Source organism: Eretmochelys imbricata, chromosome 7, assembly GCF_965152235.1.
Source record: "Eretmochelys imbricata isolate rEreImb1 chromosome 7, rEreImb1.hap1, whole genome shotgun sequence".
Classification (NCBI taxonomy): domain Eukaryota; kingdom Metazoa; phylum Chordata; order Testudines; family Cheloniidae; genus Eretmochelys; species Eretmochelys imbricata.
Window position 1 is genome coordinate 59156117 of NC_135578.1, and position 19554 is coordinate 59175670.

Sequence of the window (19554 nt, forward strand, 5' to 3'; positions counted from 1 at the left end):
CCCAGATTAATATATGTTCTCAAGGGTCTCCCACACCAAATACCCCAACCCTATTTTCAGAAAATCAGTGATCTCCTTAAAACTAAAGTATGGAGCTGTGGTCTCCAAACTTTTTTGATCGCGCCCCCCCAGGGGGAAAAAAAAATTGACACAGGCGTGCCGCCGCAGGAAAAAACATGGAAGAGCTGCCGCAGGCGTGCCACCGGAGAAAAAACAAGGGAAGAGCTGCTCTGTGGAAGAGCTGCCGCAGGCGCGCTCCTTCTGCCGCCGCAGAACCAAAGGTAGAAGAGCTGCCGCTGGCGTGCCGCTGGCTCGTCTTGCGCACCCCCTGTGGTGCACGCACCCCACTTTGGAGACCACTGGTATGGAGAATGGGGAACACCCACCCATTTCCTTGAAGAGACTTCAGCTACCCGTTGAACTAGGGCAATTATATTCCCAAATCTGAGGCTGCCCCATCATGCCTTTGTAAGCAGGGCCATGCCATGGGCATACGCTATCACAAATAAAATGCCTACACAGGTGAGCGTCAAGAAGGAGCTGCCCTCCCTTTTACATCACACAGCTATTTTAGGCTCTGGATACTGTAGATACCATAAAGATCTAATCCCCGCCATCCATACAGGCAATCAGTGATGGGCCAACTTTGCATGCCACCCCAAATTCCACCCTTCTTCTCGTGTAGAGTTCCCAGTCTGGTGGAATCCCCTGCTAGAAATTGGGGGGAAGATAAAGTGGAAAACTGGATGGAATGTGGCATGCTATATATATCCCACTTAATAACTGAAGGCTGGATCACACCACTGACCTCTCTACAACCCCAATACAACATGCCAAGTACTGCAATATGGCAACATATTCAGTTCTGTCACCTCAGAATTTGGCCTGGGAAGCACCTGTGCTGTCCGAAGTGCCTGAACTCCTCCAGTTTTGCAGAGAGCTATACTATTTCCCCAGACTGGCAACTATACTGTGTGAAAGCCTAATAACCCATCAAAGAGTTCATATAGTTGCAATGAGGCCAAAATAAACCAAAGAACTGGCAATAGATATCTTACCCCCATAGGGGAATACAGCAATCAGAAAAAGAAATGACCCTGGACCTCTCTTTATGTCTCATTCAACAGAAATATCCTCTTTCTGGGGTATTGGTCACAAAATTACAAAATTAAAGCTGCCCCCAAAGATCTATTTTGGAGGTGTGGGGATGGAGGAGCTACACTTGCATATGTGTTTGGGACGTGCCCAATTGTTTCAAGCTTCTGGGATGGCATTAAAACCTGAATTAACATGGTCCTAGAGACTTTCCTTGACTTACAGCAGATACCTGCACACTGGGTCGTGCAAAGGGCAAACTCCAGAAAAAATTAACTCAGTTTTGGACAGTTTCCTGGCGACTAAAGATCCCTGCAGGCGGTCCGGATAATACGCAGGAGATAGATCCATATGCTCCCTCCCCATCCCCTCTCATCTTAGGGTATGTCGGCACTGGAGCCGGAAGATGTCATGTCCACCTCAAGGAGACATACCCGTACTGGCTGTGATTGAGCTAGCATGCTAAAAATAGACATGGAGCAGGAGGGACCAGCTGTCCTGAGCACAGTTCCAGGTGAAACACTAGGCACATGTTCAGAGCAGCTAGTCTCCCCTGCCACTCACACTGCCATGGCTGCACTTGAGCTGTAAATCACACTTGCCAGCTCCAGTGAAAGAGCTCTCATATTATTTGGATGTACTCGAATAAGGAGAAAAGAGGTCACTAGTATGGTGCAGCAACCATCTGATACTGGTTTGGTAGCCTCAATCCAGTTGGCAATGGTCATGACAAAACCAGCATCACAACTACTTCCCTCTCTTTGTTTGCAGTCTCACAGCCAGGCCAGGGCCTCAGTAACAGTATTTAACTCTCATATGGTACTTTTCACCTGTAGGTCTCAGAGCACTTTATAAGGAGCAGGGTCACTGTCCTCAATTCCAGCTGAGGGAACTGGACACGCAAGCTAGGTTAGTGACCGACCGCAGATCTGAAACTCCCCATCCCAAAATGCTGGGAAATGTTGTGACCAGACCCTGCTTCCATAATGGGAGGAAACAAAAGCCTAGCTCTCAACAGCCTTGAACTCAGGGACAGTCAGGATGAGAAGCTGAGCTGTGTGACTCTCACCCATTCGGTTTGTAAGTGAACCTGCCTCAGCCTTCCAGCCTGCAGGGAGAAACTCCCGCATCTGTCATGCATATGTGTGTATAGAAAATATTTGATTAAATTTCAGAAAACCCTTATACTTGATTAACTTTTTGAGCTCTACTTGCCCAGAAGTGATTAACATAAACATTCTCCCAATCAGTTCAGAGGCTTTGTCCCATATTCTGGTGGGGTCAGGCTATGTCACTGAATATCTGACATGTGTGCTGCCATCTCCGGTGGCATAGGAAAGGCTGGCTACACTTGTTCCTATCCAGCTAAAGGAACACAGATGCACGTTAACTCTGAATGAACTATGCTTTTCAGTTGAGTTTGGATCTTGACATGAGTGATAGGCTTAAAGCATGCGACCAAAAAGAATGAGATCACAAGAAACAGGCATTGTTTGTGCTAAACTTGTAGTGATCCTGGCAATACCAGTGTTATCTGATTTAAGGTTTGGGTTGAGGTAATAGAAATAAAGAAAATATGGTTAATTGGGCCCCAGGTGCAGTAAATAATTGTTTTGTTTAGTTTATTATGAAGAAATGTATAGTTTAGGAGTTAGAAAGGAATATGGCAAAATGAGACGAGAAGGTAGTTAAGGACATTGAAGTCAATGGTAAATGGGACAAAATACAACATGGTTTTACAAAAGGTAGATCGTGCCAAACCAACCTGATCTCCTTTTTTGAGAAAGTAACAGATTTTTTAGACAAAGGAAATGCAGTGGATCTAATTTACCTAGATTTTAGTAAGGCATTTGATACCGTGCCACATGGGGAATTATTAGTTAAATTGGATAAGATGGGGATCAATAGGAAAATTGAAAGGTGGATAAGGAATTGGTTAAAGAGGAGACTACAACGGGTCCTACTGAAAGGTGAACTGTCAGGCTGGAGGGAGGTTACCAGTGGAGTTCCTCAAGGATCAGTTTTGGGACCAATCTTATTTAATCTTTTTATTACTGACCTTGGCACAAAAAGTGGGAGTGTGCTAATAAAGTTTGCGGATGATACAAAGCTGGGAGGTATTGTCAATTTAGAGAAGGATAGGGATACCCTACAGGAGGATCTGGATGACCTTGTAAACTGGAGTAATAGTAATAGGATGAAATTTAATAGTGAGAAGTGTAAGGTCATGCATTTAGGGATTAATAACAAGAATTTTAGTTATAAGCTAGGGACGCATCAATTAGAAGTAACGGAAGAGGAAAAGGACCTTGGAATATTGGTTGATCATAGGATGACTATGAGCCGCCAATGTGATATGGCTGTGAAAAAAGCTAATGCGGTCTTGGGATGCATCAGGAGAGGTATTTCCAGTAGGGATAAGGAGGTTTTAGTACCGTTATTCAAGGCACTGGTGAGACCTCATCTGGAATACTGTGTGCAGTTCTGGTCTCCCATGTTTAAGAAGGATGAATTCAAATTGGAACAGGTACAGAGAAGGGCTACTAGGATGATCCAAGGAATGGAAAACTTGTCTTATGAAAGGAGACTCAGGGAGCTTGGCTTGTTTAGCCTAACTAAAAGAAGATTGAGGGGAGATATGATTGCTCTCTATAAATATATCAGAGGGATAAATACCAGAGAGGGAGAGGAATTATTTAAGCTCAGTACCAATGTGGACACAAGAACAAATGGATATAAACTGGCCACTAGGAAATTTAGACTAGAAATTAGACGAAGGTTTTTAACCATCAGAGGAGTGAAGTTTTGGAATAGCCTTCCGAGGGAAGCAGTGGGGGCAAAAGATCTATCTGGCTTTAAGATTAAACTCGATAAGTTTATGGAGGAGATGGTATGATGGGATAACATGGTTTTGGTAATTAAATATTCATGGTAAATAGGCCCAATGGCCTGTGATGGGCTATTAGATGGGGTGAGATCCGAGTTACCCAGGAAAGAATTTTCTGTAGTATCTGGCTGACGAATCTTGCCCATATGCTCAGGGTTTAGCTGATCGCCATATTTGGGGTCAGGAAGGAATTTTCCTCCAGGGCAGATTGGAAGAGGTCCTGGAGGTTTTTCTCCTTCCTCTGTAGCATGGGGCATGGGTCACTTGCTGGAGAATTCTCTGCTCCTTGAAGTCTTTAAACTACGATTTGAGGACTTCAATAGCACAGATATAGGTGTGAGGGTTTTTTTGTAGGAGTGGTGGGTGAAATTCTGTGCCCTGCGTTGTGCAGGAGGTCAGACTAGATGATCATAATGGTCCCTTCTGACCTAAATATCTATGAATCTATGAGATAAGAAGGAAACCTTGAGAAGAAAGGGGCCCAGCCATGAATCTTGTCTTAACAAAACCAGAGGGCAGGATTCAACCCTAAAACTCCTAGCTTTAGCTAAGGTCCAGTAACTGGCAGTGACATCACTTGTGTATAAAACAGCCAGGTTTTCTAGGGGCTCTTTGTCAGAGCTTTTCCTTACCCCTCTGGAGGATGCTGTGATGGGACGGTAGCTCCCAGGCTTGATCCTGTTGTGGGTATTTTGGCCAGTGCTTATAACTGAATTGCTGTGGGGTACATCATATGGGTGGATAGGCTGAGTCATGGTAATACTTAATAAAATGTTTAGATGCTGAGCACTCTGGCAAGGTACTGAGTGCTGCTGACTCCCGTTCAAAGCAATAGGAGATCAATGCCTCCCAGGACTGGGTCCATAACATTGCACTGAAGCAGCTAAACGCTAAAAAACAACAGTCAGGTCATGCATACCCCAGTCATTGCAGGATTGTTATGGTTGTGTGCTGGATTCAAGCTGTAAATGGTCAGCAGAGAATACCCTTTGTGGAAGGCAACACCTTACTGGCATAAAGCCAGCATAGCCAACTCTGGTGCCAGCCAACCCATCCATCCCTAGAGTAGGGGGCAGTCTAGGGGCTAGTGGAGCTCCACTCTTCTGATTCTACACTGGCATAAGTTACAGCAACTCCTAGGTTGCTCTAGCAGATACTGGGGCTGGGCTGACATCGAATCAGGGAGCCTTAACTGGCTCTGCATAGCAGAGAAGTAATTCTTCTGTTTTCATGGGTTTTTGTCCAGTCCAGTTTTAATTGTTCCAGGCAATGGAGCTTCCACAATTTGCCCTGAGAGCCTATTCTACAGCCTAAAAGTTCTCACACAAAAGAGTGTAGTCTCCTGAGGGCTTTAATACCTTGGTCTCAATTCCGTTTTTGGGTTTGGTGCACGGACGCTGAGTGGTGCTAGTGGCTTGTGATAGACAGGAGGTCAGACTAGATGATCTGGTTGTCCCTTCTGGCCTTTAGTTCTGTGACTCACTCTTAGGAACATAGGAACTGCCGTGCTGGGTCAGACCAAGGGTCCGTCACGACTATTATCCTGCCTCTGACAATGGTTCCACCAAACAAGGACATTCCACTAGAGAAATAGATCACATTATGAAACAGGCCATCAAAATATCTCAAGAGAATCTGCTTCAATGCGGAAATAAAATCTCCTCTGATCACATATCCTAGTTGTCACCTACCCCCTGTCCACACACACACACACACACACACACACACACTGGAAACCATAGTGGGTATCATTAAAATTTCTTCCCATACTTGATGGGGACCACATCTGGAAATAAATCTTTCCTGAACCCCATCTTATGGCCTTCCAGTCTTGCCAAGTTCATCATCAAACACAAGCTCCCCATAGACCAGGACACACCAACTCAAGGCAGTACCATACCCTGCCAGTACAAGATGCAAAACCTGCAGACATATCTCCATTGCTGTGATGATCACCACCCTCCACAAAATTTTTTCAAGATCCATGGGTCCTCCACATGCCTATCACAACATTGATGTACCTCATCCAGTGCACTAAATGCCCTAATAACAACTATGTGGATGAAACCAGATAATCACTATGCTCTCCAGTGAACTCTCACAGAAAAAAATATAAAAGACAAAAACACCCTTATCACCTGTGGGTGATCACTTCTCACAAAGCAATCACTCCATAGCTGACCTCTCAGTTCTCATCCTCAAAGGAAACCTGCCCAACATCTTCACAAGATGAGCCTGGGAGCTTCAATTCATAACTCTGCTGGACACTCAAAACTGTGGACTTAGCAGAGTTTTATGGCTCATTACAACAATTTGTAACACATCCTGCTGCCTGCTAGCCCTTAATTGCTCACTTCATTATAAGTGGTCTCCTCCAACATGTGTGAACCCCTTCTGCTTAGCAAGCTGTCCCACCTTGTATTTTGCTGTGAAATTCAGGTTACCTTCTTCAGACCTGAGGAAGAGCTCTGTGAAGTTGAAAGCTTGTCTCTTCCACCAACAGAAGTTGGTCCAATAAAAGATATTACCTCACCTACCTTGTCTCTCTCAATTGTTTCCATAGCAGTCAGGCACCCCAACCTGCTCAGGCACTTATGTAATTCACACTGGGCATCTATCTGCATCTTTAGGTGGCTAAATGGAGCTGGTCAGAAAATGTTCTGTGGTAGAATGAAGTTCCATTAAAATAAAAATGATTCACAAAATGGTGTCAATTTCCCTGAAATTTTGTTTTGGAGAAAAAAAGGCAGGGGGGGTCCCATTTCAACATTTTCAAATCAAAACATTTTAATTTTTCCTTTCAAAAGTTTAGTTTGAATTTTTGTATTTTGTGTTATATTATATATTATAATATCATAGGAAAAATTCATTTAGATTCTGATTTTATATATTGGCAGAATTTTGAAATTTTGGGATTTTGTTCCTAATCGGACTGAAAATAAATTTTTTAATTCTCAGCTAAATGGAATTTCCATTCTCTGCCCAACTCTACTAAATGCCTTTGGAAATCTCACCCTTAGTGACTTACATGCAGGTTTGTATCCTTTATATATTTCTATCTAAAGCATTGTCAGTGTTAGCAGTAATACATGTAGGGGGAGGGGAATTTGAACTTTACATTTCTCATGCCAAAGCACCATAGAAACTGCTGACAGCAATGACCCTTACCTTTTATCCACTCTGTTGTCTGAATCTGAAGAGAGAACAGTAAGAATAGGTGGTTATGTGAGATACCAGGGATAGAAATGCAAAGCTGATCGGCCTGTTCGGATACCATGGTGATGGGGCCACGAGAACCTAGGTAGTGTAGCTAAGGAGGGAGATCTACCAAATCTTACAGAGGCAAACTCATTGACATTAAAGGGACTGTTGTCTCACAATGGATAGCAGGATCAAGCCCAATATAAAATGTAATATATTATATTATAATATTCCAAATTCTTTCTGAACCCTTTAATTTGGAACATTTGATATTCAGCTTTTTCAAAACTGCACAGTAGCTAATACCACAGCTGGTTTTGGTTCATTTATCAGCCCCAAATGTAGTGAAAAACAATTCTGAGAACAGATAAATGATGATGAGGGAATTAGGAGGAATGGACATGATTTTTTTAGACCTGTTATATAGTGGCAATAAGAGAAATTTAGGCCTCCCCTCTTAACAGCTAATCTTCAGTGTCTATACAGCATAAAGTGGGATGCCTAAGTTCTCCTTTAAAAGACCCACATTTACACAAAACAGCATAGAATCAAAATACCTACCTTAGAAGAAAGGGGTGAGGCAACCCTAGCAGGATCTGACCCTGTGGTTTCGGACAGTCTGTTGCCACACTGAAGGTGAGGCCACTAAACCAGTGATTTTCAACCTGTGGTCCACGGACCCCTGGGGGTCCTGCAGATTATGTCTAAGGGGTCTGCAAAAGGTTGTCATTACCATACAACCGTGGTCTTCAACCTGTCAGGGGGGCAGGGGGGTCTGCAGACTGTGTCTAAGATTTCCAAAGGATCTGCACCATCATTCGAAATGTTTTAGGGGTCCGCAGATGATAAAGGTTGAAAACCACTTGCATTAAGCCATCCCCACTACGGAGCTAGGTGGTGGGGCTGGTGTTGGAGCTACTTGTCCTGCAGTGCTATTGACCTAACAGGCTTAGGTGGTTACCATGTTGGCAAAGCCTTTACTTCTGTTGATTGCATGAAGATTACCACAATGTTCCAACCACAGAAGCAAATGTTTTAAAATGCAGAATACGGATGACAAAGCAAACACCTAGCCATGCTCTCATTCTTTCTCTCTGTGAACATTCCAGTGTCTTTCACAATATTTTCCTCTTTAATACGTGGCATGGTTTTCATGGCACAAACTGGCTACGTGCTTAAAATTTCCCTTCATCTAAACAGCGACTAGATTAGCATCAGTTCCCTGCATGACTGATAAATTGTGCTTCACCTGCTATTGGGCATGTAAATATCCAAGTGGAATTCATCACAGAAATGTTGTTAAAGACAATACCTGCTTGGGTCCATAATAATTACATTTCCCTCAAGTGGGGGGGGAGGGGGGCTTTCTTTTATCTGTTTTCCATGGTCATGTTACATGAAATTGCATCATGACTCCATTTTGTACTATAATGCAATTCAAGATGCCTTTTTTTTTAATAGAAGGTGGCTTGAGAAAGGTATTAAAAATCAGTATTTTGTCATTCAAGACAACACAAGTTTTCAGGCTATGAGGCTGAGAAGGTTTTTTCCAAGGATTCCCTCAGCACTGGGGTGTCTGGATCTGGGGTACTGGTTGAGGCCCAGCTCTGCAGTGCTTGGGACACAAGACCTCCAAGAAAAACCGAGGATACTGGATGAAGGGTTGCTGGTGATTCGGCAGGCAATATGTCCCCCTCTAACCCATGCTCTGGCTATTGGAGGTGCTGACAAGTACAACTGAGCTCCTGAGATCTTGTACTTCTTAAAAATCCCATGGGTCTTTTTGCAAGAGTGAGGCTGTTAAAACTGGTGTTCTGGAAAAATTTCAATCTGGGTAAGTATTTTTTTGCGGCCTCATCTCTCATTATAGTTGCAGCAGGGTTTGGTATTCCTCTTTATTCCTTGCTCTCAACTGCTGTGGAGTGTTGCTATGTGCTGTTATCATGTCCTGCACCAGAGCTGATTGCATTTCCATGGTGGGAGAAATTATCCCTTTCTTTACTCTGTGTTTTAGTTCATAAAGCATTTTGGAATCTTGGTTGAGAGGTTCTCTGTGCAGAGGATGTATGCCAATGAGTCAAAGTCTGCACTCAGGGAAGTCAAAGGGTCAAAATCTCCCCACAGGGAAGTGAGTGGGGCAAATTATGCTCTCTTTTAAACTGCTATATATTCACATGAAAGGAGGCAGTTTCAGCTCAGTTTCACTTTAAATTGCGGGTTTGAACTCAACACTCTATGTGGCCTGTGAAGTCATGTGGTCTGAAACCAAAGGAGGTGTGGGTTCCAAGAGCTATGAAGTGAGACCACTGAGCTTTTCTCTGCCCTAAATACTGCAGCCAGTAAAAGCATACATTCCTGCAGCAACTGGCATCCCAGAGAACCCAACAGCATCTTACAAGCCAAGCTCCTGTTCCTGCTCTCTTTAGACGCCAGTGAGAGTTTTGCCAGGCATATACCTTGATGGAAGTTACAGGAATCAGACAGTACCCTCTGAGGAGGAAGGCTGGAACCAGTACAGTGGGGGAAGTGGAAATTCTGGTCAGGATGCTTGTGCAGGCACCTACTCAGCGCTAACGTGCCATAGGATCTTTAACGTACATGCAGAGTAGGTAGGACCCTTTTTAAAAAGGTCTCCTCCAAAAGATGCTTACACAGTATAGAATGCAATTTATTTCCTTTGGAAAGCTGAGTTGACCATGTCAGGATTCAAACATGGGGATCTATGGATGTCAGGGATTTCAAATCTGAAATTTGTACCCTTTTCAAACACAATTCCCTTTGCAGCTCCACCCAGCAGATACTCTGCTCTTACTACACACAGATCTACTCTGACCAACGGAGCAGAGTAATGGAGTTTAGATTTGTTCTGTTGATGGGTGAGAAGAATTTCTGTCGAAAGTCAGAAAGCAAGAGTATGTTTCTCTTACCTACAAAGTCACTGTCAGTCAATTGCCTTTTGATCATGCAGATCTTTAGTGCTAAAAACCCAATTGCTAGGAAGGCTCCCAGGGTAACTCCTATGATAACATACTTGGGGTCTGCAAGGAGAAATGAAAATAAATCACTGAATACACATTATTAAATAATAAAATATTTGGTGTTTTGGGGGGTGGGGATATAGGACAAAGATTCCAAAATTAACCTGAGCCTTATTCTTGGCAAATGGCGGCCACATTAGTTCTCCCACTTTAAAATAAGTTGAATGTGTGGGGCTAGCTAGTGACCCTCCTCAGCCACACACCTGCAGTGCTAATTCACATCTCCCACAGTAGAACTGTGCTCATTGGAACTGGTGACTGGGGGACCCATGGCAGGTTTCTGAACTTTGTGAATCAGTGAGTAAATGAACAACCTTCAGTAAGACATGGGGTCAGTAGGAAAACCTGTGTGGGCTAGAGACGAGGCTGGTGGCTTGTATTTCAGGAGACAAGGGTGCTATTCCTGATTCTGCCATTGGCATCCCATGTGACCTTGTCTATTTGGATTGTAAGGTCTTTGGGGCAGGGACTATCTGTAACTGTGTATTTTGTACAGCACATAACATAATGGGGTACCACACTGATTGCTATGTTAATATTAATAGTAATTTTAAAAGCCAGGCTACGGCATTGCTATGCGTAATGTCTTTATATTCGCAATTGTATTTCAGTTTTAATTATAATAATACTTCCTGGTTTCAGAGTAACAGCCGTGTTAGTCTGTATTCGCAAAAAGAAAAGGAGTACTTGTGGCACCTTAGAGACTAACCAATTTATTTGAGCATGAGCTTTCGTGAGCTACAGCTCACTTCATCAGATGCATACCGTGGAAACTGCAGCAGACTTTACATATACACAGAGAATATGAAACAATACCTCCTCCCACCCCACTGTCCTGCTGGTAATAGCTATCACCAGCAGGAGAGTGAATTTGTGTGAGGGGGTGGAGGGTGAGAAAACCTGGATTTGTGCTGGAAATGGCCTAACCTGAAGATTACTTTAGATAAGCTATTACCAGCAGGACAGTGGGGTGGGAGGAGGTATTGTTTCATATTCTCTGTGTATATATAAAGTCTGCTGCAGTTTCCACGGTATGCATCTGATGAAGTGAGCTGTAGCTCACGAAAGCTCATGCTCAAATAAATTGGTTAGTCTCTAAGGTGCCACAAGTACTCCTTTTCTTTTTGCGAATACTTCCTGGGATACTAGTAAGTGGCTTTGTAAAAGTCAGGAAGGCTTGGAGCCGTGAGCCCCCAACTCAACAACTCTGCTGTTCGAATTTTTGCAGAAGAGAGAGAGCAGCGTTTTTAGATATGACTTACGAAGCACGTGATGGCTCTACTCTGTTAAAAAAGCAGGTTCGCAGACCGTATACTGCCCCTGCTCCGAGCCTTTGGGGTTCCGGTCTGCATTCCCGTTTCATGATCTCATGAAAATACAAAGTCTAAAATCCTTTAAATATAGCTGTTGCTGTGACTGCACTTTCTTAGTTCCTGGCTTCTACCCCTGTACAGAAGGGAACAGCCTGAGATGGACTCACCTATTTCCTCCTCCTCGGATGTTCCAGAGGCAGAGACCTTTGCACTCCAGAAATCTGAAATAAAAATGATATATAGGAGAATGTATTGTATCCTGCTAGTGACTGTACTTACCTGATAAATAGAGCTGGAAGGCATCATGCTAGGATATAACATATGATCAATTAATAGCTGTACATAGGGCTTATAAATGGATCTAAGTCCTTGTAAAGCAGAGATGCATCATCAGAATGATATTTAATGGGGACATTCCTGAGGAACTGGCATCAGCCTTTCCATTCTACAAGTCTGTAGGCTGCACGCATGGGAGACAAGTCTGAAATGTCATCATTCCCACTGGAAACAAGCGAGAGATTCCAAATCTGATGACTCTATTAAAACATCTTGGGAAAGGCAGATCCACCCATGGCAAACCTCCCCAGTAAAAACATCTGCTCAGGTCCTGCATAAACCACGAGTCCAGCCTTCAGCATGAGATTGCTGACAGAGGGGGTCTCCTCGGGGATGTTGTCTCACAAGGGAAAATGTGATGGTGTGAGAGGGAACTTTCCAGAACCCTCAGCCCCAACCTCCCACTTCATCATAGGGCCACTTGCCAAGCTCCATCCTTTCCCACAAAGCCGTGTGCGGCCTACATTCTGAGCTATCAGCTTCTGCAAAACAGAAAATACTGTTTTTCATGGACAATTTCAAGCTGGGGGGGGCAGGAATTAACATTTCCCACTAAAAAAATGTTAACAATTTCCCCCTGCTCCTCCAGATTTTGGTCTTTCATTGAAAATCTCTAATGAAATGAAAATTTTCAGCAAAAACTTTGGTTTAGGAAAAAAGGCCATTTTTGCTAGAACATTTCCGACTAGCTCTGCTCAGAATGACAGCAGTGGCACCTGATGGCATTAGGTACACAGACACCGAGATGGGATTTTTATGCAGATTTTAAAAAGTTCACGTAAGGAATCATTCCTCCTCGGTGTGTTTCGTGAAGGGTGCAAGCTCTTGTCTCCTTTACCAAGATGCTAATAACAGAGAAAGGGCTCCAGACCTGGAGGCCTGGATTAATCTCAGTGATTGACAATGGATTTATGTTGGAACAAATCTAGCCTGCATATTAAGGCTTCAGAAAATCTTGAGATTGGCTTGAAAAATCATGAGATTTTAAGCCATATAAATGTCCAGATGCTTTTTGAGCCCTCAGTGTTCACATTTTAAAACTTAACTCTGCAATCAGGAGGGCTGTAAACTTACTTTTAAAAAATGATTTGTTTTCCTATTGTAGTCACATGACTCCAGGAGCTGAGGCTTCATGAAAAACAGCTATGATAAACCCGCAAGAGTGGACAACACTGCATGACCAGTGTCCAGTACAAAAGAGGAAATTAAAATGATGTTGAAAGGCTCTAAGGGAGGAAAGGGTGTGGAACACTTAGGTTTTAATTTAGAAACCAAAGAACTAACTTAATTCACTTTGCTTCAGCATGTGAATTTCTTTCATTATAAATGTAAAAAAAGCCTTCCTTCTACCCATCCCCTTAATTATTCTTTCTGCTCATATGAAGAATGTTTTAAATTCAAACATAAGAAAAGTAATATTGTATTACTTTTATTATCCTAATGATCATAATACAGAGACCTTCATGACTGCTTTCTAATGGAATTAAACTGGTGGTGGATTATGTGTTTTATGGCAGGAATCATATTTTACATGGACTATTTCATGTAGGTCAGTTTAATACATAGAGATTTAATTATTAGTTTCTTTTTAAAAAGGGAAGGACGGAGGCCTCTGGAAGCCCATAGGAATTGGGATGATGCTTTCAATTCATACGCTTCAATATGGATTTGATTTAATAATAGCTAGTGGGTGCAGTTTAAATACCATTTGCTTCTGAATTTAACTTCACTTATATGTAAAACAATCGGGTTGTTTTCTTCCACGTGACAAGAGCTGTGTCATGGAGACCACACCTGAAACCATGCATTGCTCGCATGTTTGTTGCAACCCACAAAATCAGCTTGGTTTGTTGAAATGTTTGCAACTTCTCAGCAGAAAGGAAGGGAATAGCTTTGAATACCCCCCAAATTCTGGAGAAGTCCAGATCCAGCTTTACAACTGGCCGCCATCTCTATAATGTGCCAAACATAATTCCCAGATCTGAATCCCCCATAATTTTGGAAATAGTTAGATCTTGATCATAACTTTGCAACTTTACAGAACTATCTCTGGTTTTGAGCGACCACTGGACCATTTTCAAGCAAACCTGGGCCAACTGATGGTCCTTCGTCCTGTTCCCTTCACTACCAAACTCACGTGCAATATGCAATTTGCACAATAATGCAAATATATTTGTATTGTGGTGGTACCCAGAAGCCCCTGTCATGGATCAGGATTCCCTTGTGTTTGGAAAACACAGAACAAACACAGAACAGGAAGATAGTCCCTGTCCCAAAGAGCTCACAATCTGTCTTATGAGGGTTTAACTCAGCAGCTTTAACTGAGTGTTGCTCTGAGTTCTTGTTTGAACCTGAAATCCAGCCTGACATTCGTGTGAATCCACCCAGTTTCAAAGAAAAGGAAAAGGTTTGACTGTGTCATGAGCACAAAGAGTGAGACCTGCATTTCCAGTCTAGATGGATTGCATTTTAGATAAAAAAAAACAACAAACAAACAAAGAACAAATGCAATGTCTCCATGAGCAGCACCAGAGCATCTCTCAGTCTGAAAGAACCTCCACTGTGAATGCTCTCCCCACCCCAGCAGACCTTAAATATAAAGGGGCAGAATACAGAGAATAGAATCATAACTAAATGACCCACACTGTGAACTGCTGCAATGTGAAATGGACCCTTGTGTACAACTCTGCTGGTGAATTTCACTGTGTACGTGTGTCCATGGGCCAAGGTGCAGAGAAAACTAGGGCTCTGTGGTGCACTGTGATGTGCGGACTGGTGTGGAGGAAACATCAATTGCTCATCCCTCACATCTCACTGCTGAACAATAACATGAAAAATAAACCATGTCAAATGTTCCCAGTCATCATCTGGCTGTGAATTGTATCAATACGATGCCTCACCTCTCATGGCGATCAGCACTTTCTCCAGCCTCTTTTCATCTTCTAGTCCCTTGAAACCTTTTCCCTCTTTACTTTTTCAGATCTCTCCCTCCCTCCCATTCTTCACAGCATTCCAGCAATCAACAAATGGCCTTGTGGCATCTCAGTAGCCACCACTGGCATGTGGTCAGTGCTATTAGTGCTGGGGAAAGCAAGTGGGTAGAGGGAGAGAGAGGCAGAGTCCTGGAATATTGAGAGGTGGAGTGGGGGGAAAGGCAGACAGCAAACCTTGAGTGGGCAGACAACTCTGGAGACAAATATAGACTACCCATGGACATGAAGGGGAGAGAGAAATCCAGGGAGGATGGAAATCATTCCTGAGCTATTAGAAAAAGGAAAATATTTGGGCTAGGTACTATGGCATTTGCACACCAAGAATACAACAGTTAGACTAATGGGTTGGTTCATGAGTCAGGCACTGTTGATGTCCAGGCAAACTGAGTCCTTCCTTCTTCATCACTATGGGCCATATGTTAACACCCACCCAGAGACAGGAATCTGGGCCCCTCCCTAGCTTTATCTGCAGTGGAGAGATGTGGCATTGGCTACAGCAGTACGAGTAAAACACACACACCCTGTTAACGCCCCTTGCCTCTCCGACAAAGGATTTACAGCTCTGTCAGGTGCCACTGCAATGGAGCAAGTCTCAGTGCAGTTGCATCCACAGTGCAGTTGAACTAGAATGACCTGTGTGCACATGTGGGACTGCTGCAAGCTGCACTGGGGTAACTCTTTGAGGCTGTATGAGGCTAATGAGTTTCCTGTGATTACTCCCATTGAGAAGGAAGGCTGCGGCGTGGCCCCCAGTAGCAGCAGATGACTCCCCAATCCCATAAATCAATAGAAACGAGGCTAATCTGCATATTGGCTGGATGTTTTGCATGAGCTGCAGGCTCTGCTCTGCCCCTTCTTAGTAGGGCTCTTCCTGACACGTCCCCTCAATGTGCCTCAGTGTCCCCATGTGTAAAATGGGGCTGGATAATCCTAACCCATCTCATGGGAGGGCTGTTGTGAAAGCAAATGTGCCAGATGCTGGCAGGTGCTCTGAGAACACCCAGAAAACTTTATGTTCTGCATGTCCAGAGTGGCATGTGAATTGCTAAGCAAGGTGTATGGAGAGGTTAGAAAGGGGCTTGCACACAGAATGCACATAGACTATTGCTTTTTATTTACCCTGTAAGTGAAATCCCTAGGAGAACGCTCTGCAGCCATCAGCTCTCTCACCAGCAAAGAAGCAGGTATGTAACTGAACTGTGCCTTTCGTTTTGTCATGTCCGATCCCTCATATATCTGCTGCACTCCAGCTATGAAACTCTGTCTAGAAAGCTCCGCGAAATAACACCACCCCGTCGATAAATATTCCCTTTTCACTTTGCAGAGAAATAAACTTTAAAACCCAGCATGCACATAATCCAGCTGAGAAATAAACAGCACCAGCACGATCAAGAGCTAAACAGTATAGCACCACCCCAGAGCTTAAATATTTAGCCTGTGGAAAGAGACAAAAAGGAAATACATTGGATCACTTACATAAGAGAAGCAGAAACGTAGTTAGGACAGGAATCCAGCTTGTCAGGAAGATCATTGTATCGTTCAGTGACACAAAAGTATCACCTAAGCTTGCTGGATTTCTTTCTTTTGCAGTGTGGAAAAACAACCACCAACTCAGGTCACGTGTTTGTGATAGGAAACAGCAGCCACATCCTGATTATCTGTGCGTTTGCAGATATATCGGTTCCCTTTTTTGGATTTAAGTTCAAAGTAGCAAACATGTCCCTGCTTGAAAGGGTGGCATGGAAATGGTGGATTGCAAACAGACTCAGGCCAATACAGACCTCTTGCTTATTTAGCATAACCTGACCTAGCAACAAGTTTCTTCCAGAAGCAATGACTGAACTGCAAACACTATCAGTAGTGCATCCGATGAACTGAGCTATAGCTCACGAAAGCTTATGCTCAAATAAGCTAGTCTCTAGTTAGTCTCTAGGGTGCCACAAATACTCCTTTTCTAGTAGTGAAATGGTCTTTGCAATAGTCCTTTAAATCTACAGGGGTGTGACTTTGTCATGCGGGGTTGCCCTGGTTCAGATTTAATAATAACCATCTACCAGAAACCCCCTGAACGCTGCCAAATATTTGGAGCTCAACTTTAACTATTTCATATATTCTTTAAAGAGACAAGTCTGAGCCACTAGATCTACATCCAGATCCCAACCCCTCCCAGTGTCTGGATGTGGGTTTTGTTTTGGCCCCTTGGTGAGGGGTACTGGCCTTTCAGGACTCCGGGGAAACCTTGTATGAGCTGACAAAACATCAATCCAAGCCAGTGCCTGGAAAGGAAACCCACAGTGCCCGTGTCTATTAACAAGAAGCATAGAATCATAGGACAGGAAAGGACCCTGAGAGGTCATCTAGTCCAGTCCCCAGCACTCAGGGCAGGACTAAGTATTATCTAGACCATCCAAAACAGGTCTAACATACTCTTAAAAATTTCCAGTGAAGGAGATTCCACAAGCTCCCTAGGCAGTTGGTTCCAGTGCTTAATGACCCGGCCAGTTAGGAAGTTTTTCCTAATGTCCAACCTAAACCTCCCCCGCTGGAATTTAAGTCCATTGCTGCTTGTCCTATCCTCAGTGGTTAATGAGAACAAGCTATCTCCCTCCTCTTAGTAACAACCTTTATGTACTTGAATAAAACATGCTGACCTGGGGTGAAGACAGGACACAGAGAACAAACTGGCAGATTCATGGATTCAACAGATTCATGGCTTCAAAGGCCAGAAGAGATGACTGTGATAAACTAGTCTCATCTCCTGTATAGCACAGGCCAGAGACCTTCCCCAAAGTATTCCTGTTTGAACTAGAGCATCTCTGGAAGGGAAGGTTTCAGAGTAGCAGCCGTGTTCGTCTGTAGTCACAAAAAGAAAAGGAGTACTTGTGGCACCTTAGAGCCTAACAAATTTATTTGAGCTTAAGCTTTCGTGAGCTACATGCATCCGATGAAGTGAGCTGTAGCTCATGAAAGCTTATGCTCAAATAAATTTGTTAGTCTCTAAGGTGCCACAAAGAACTCCTGTTCTTTTTTCTGGAAGGGAACTTTCTCTAGGGGTTGGACTGCCTTTTAAAAAAAAATTGCTGTAGTGTGATGGAAAACCTTGGCCTGGGGCTCTGTGAAGAAGAATCCATTGTGTTTTCTTACTGTGTTCTGTTCAGGGCCTAACAAACAGGAGGTTTGGACCAGTTTCCAGTGTCTCTTTTACAGAGGTGGGAGACATGAAAATTTGGATGTTTGGCGGTCCAAACCTTTTGGTCAGGGTTGCCTATTCAGAGCCAGAATTTGGATCTCTCATGGTTGTAGGCCTCCCTGATATACAGAAACTAGCAATGGACAGGAGAGGATCAGCCTTCATGTAGAAATAGTCCTTTTCCTTGTGAAGATAATGTTAATGGGTGACTAGGGATGAAAGGAACAAGATGATAGGACTCACTTCTGCAATGGATAACTGGAGAAGGGCAGGGGTCTTCAGATCCATGCACTGCATATGCACTATTTATATCAATGAGTTGGTTAAGCGTGGGCTGCATGACAAAGAATCATCTGAATAGCCCCTAGCCAAAAACTTATGCTGGCCCTGTGCACACTGGAGCTATCAGGATGGACAGGAAAATGATTCATACAGGAGTAGGGGTATTCTCTTTTCTTCACCTTCCCTCACCTGGGCTTTTCTGGGCTCCAGAGCATCTCTGCCAAACCACAGATTTTTGGGGAAATCTCTCAGGCCTAACCCAAAAATCTTACGACTTTCAGTGTTGCAGCAGGGACAGTGAATAGAATAGAGGAGAGATCGGCTTTGTTTCCTGCCTGCATAAACAGGTTCTATCTTGATCTCCAGGGTGTGGCGTCCCGTAGGCCTAGTTTACACAAAAAGTTGCACTCATTTAACTAAAGCTGGGTTTTGCACCAGTTTAACATAACAAGTGTGGATGCTCTTCAATGGATTTAAGGGCATGGCTACACTTGCAGATGTAGAGCGCTTTGAGTTAAACCTGCCTTCGGAGAGCACAGTAAAGATAGCGTTGCAGTCTGTCCACACCGACAGCTGCAAGCACACTGGCGTGGCCACATTTGCTGCACTTGCAGCGGCTCTGGGAGCGGTGCATTATGGGCAGCTATCCCACAGAGCACTTCTTCCCATTCTGGTGCTGTGGCTTGTGGGAAGGGGGCGGAAGGTGCGGGGCATTCTGGGTCCTGTCCCAATGCCCCATGATGCATCGGTTCACATCCCAGCAATCCCTGTGCTTCCATCCACATTTGGCGCCATCTTTCAATGTTTTTTGTACTGAACACTCTGTCTTGCCTTTTGGCCTGTGGGAACGGAGCCCAGACAGCTGAGGAGTATGCTGATGAGTCTCGCCAGCATGTCACATTTGGCAATTGAGTTATTCCTTATGATCCAAAGTGACAGTGAGGGCTCTGACGACGATATCGACTTGAGTAACACATATGACACAAGTTTGCTTGTGGCATTCACAGACATGCTCACCACCATGGAACGCTGCTTTTGGGCTCGGGAAACAAGCACTGAGCGGTGGAATCACAGCGTCATGCAAGTCTGGGATACGAGCAGTGGCTGCAGAACTTTCAGATGAGAAAAGCCACTTTCTTGGGATTGTGTGAGGAGCTCGCCCCAACCCTGCAGCGCAAGGACATGAGATTGAGAGGTGCCCTGACGGTGGAGAAGCAGG

At 43.9% G+C, this 19554-nt stretch overlaps 1 protein-coding gene across 2 annotated transcripts in view; it reads right to left on the reverse strand.

Moving 5' to 3' along the window:
* Positions 1-16473, reverse strand: part of TMEM273 (transmembrane protein 273) — a 36801-nt gene extending 20328 nt beyond the window's left edge. For both annotated transcript variants that reach the window (XM_077822118.1, XM_077822117.1), the window contains exons 1-4: positions 16340-16473; positions 11702-11755; positions 10111-10221; positions 7151-7175 (exon numbers count right to left, since the gene is read on the reverse strand). In XM_077822118.1, coding sequence (XP_077678244.1) covers positions 7151-7175; positions 10111-10221; positions 11702-11755; positions 16340-16394 — 245 coding nt within the window. In that variant the 5' untranslated portion in view covers positions 16395-16473. The remainder of the gene's footprint in view (positions 1-7150; positions 7176-10110; positions 10222-11701; positions 11756-16339) is intronic.
* Positions 16474-19554: the final 3081 nt, after the last annotated feature.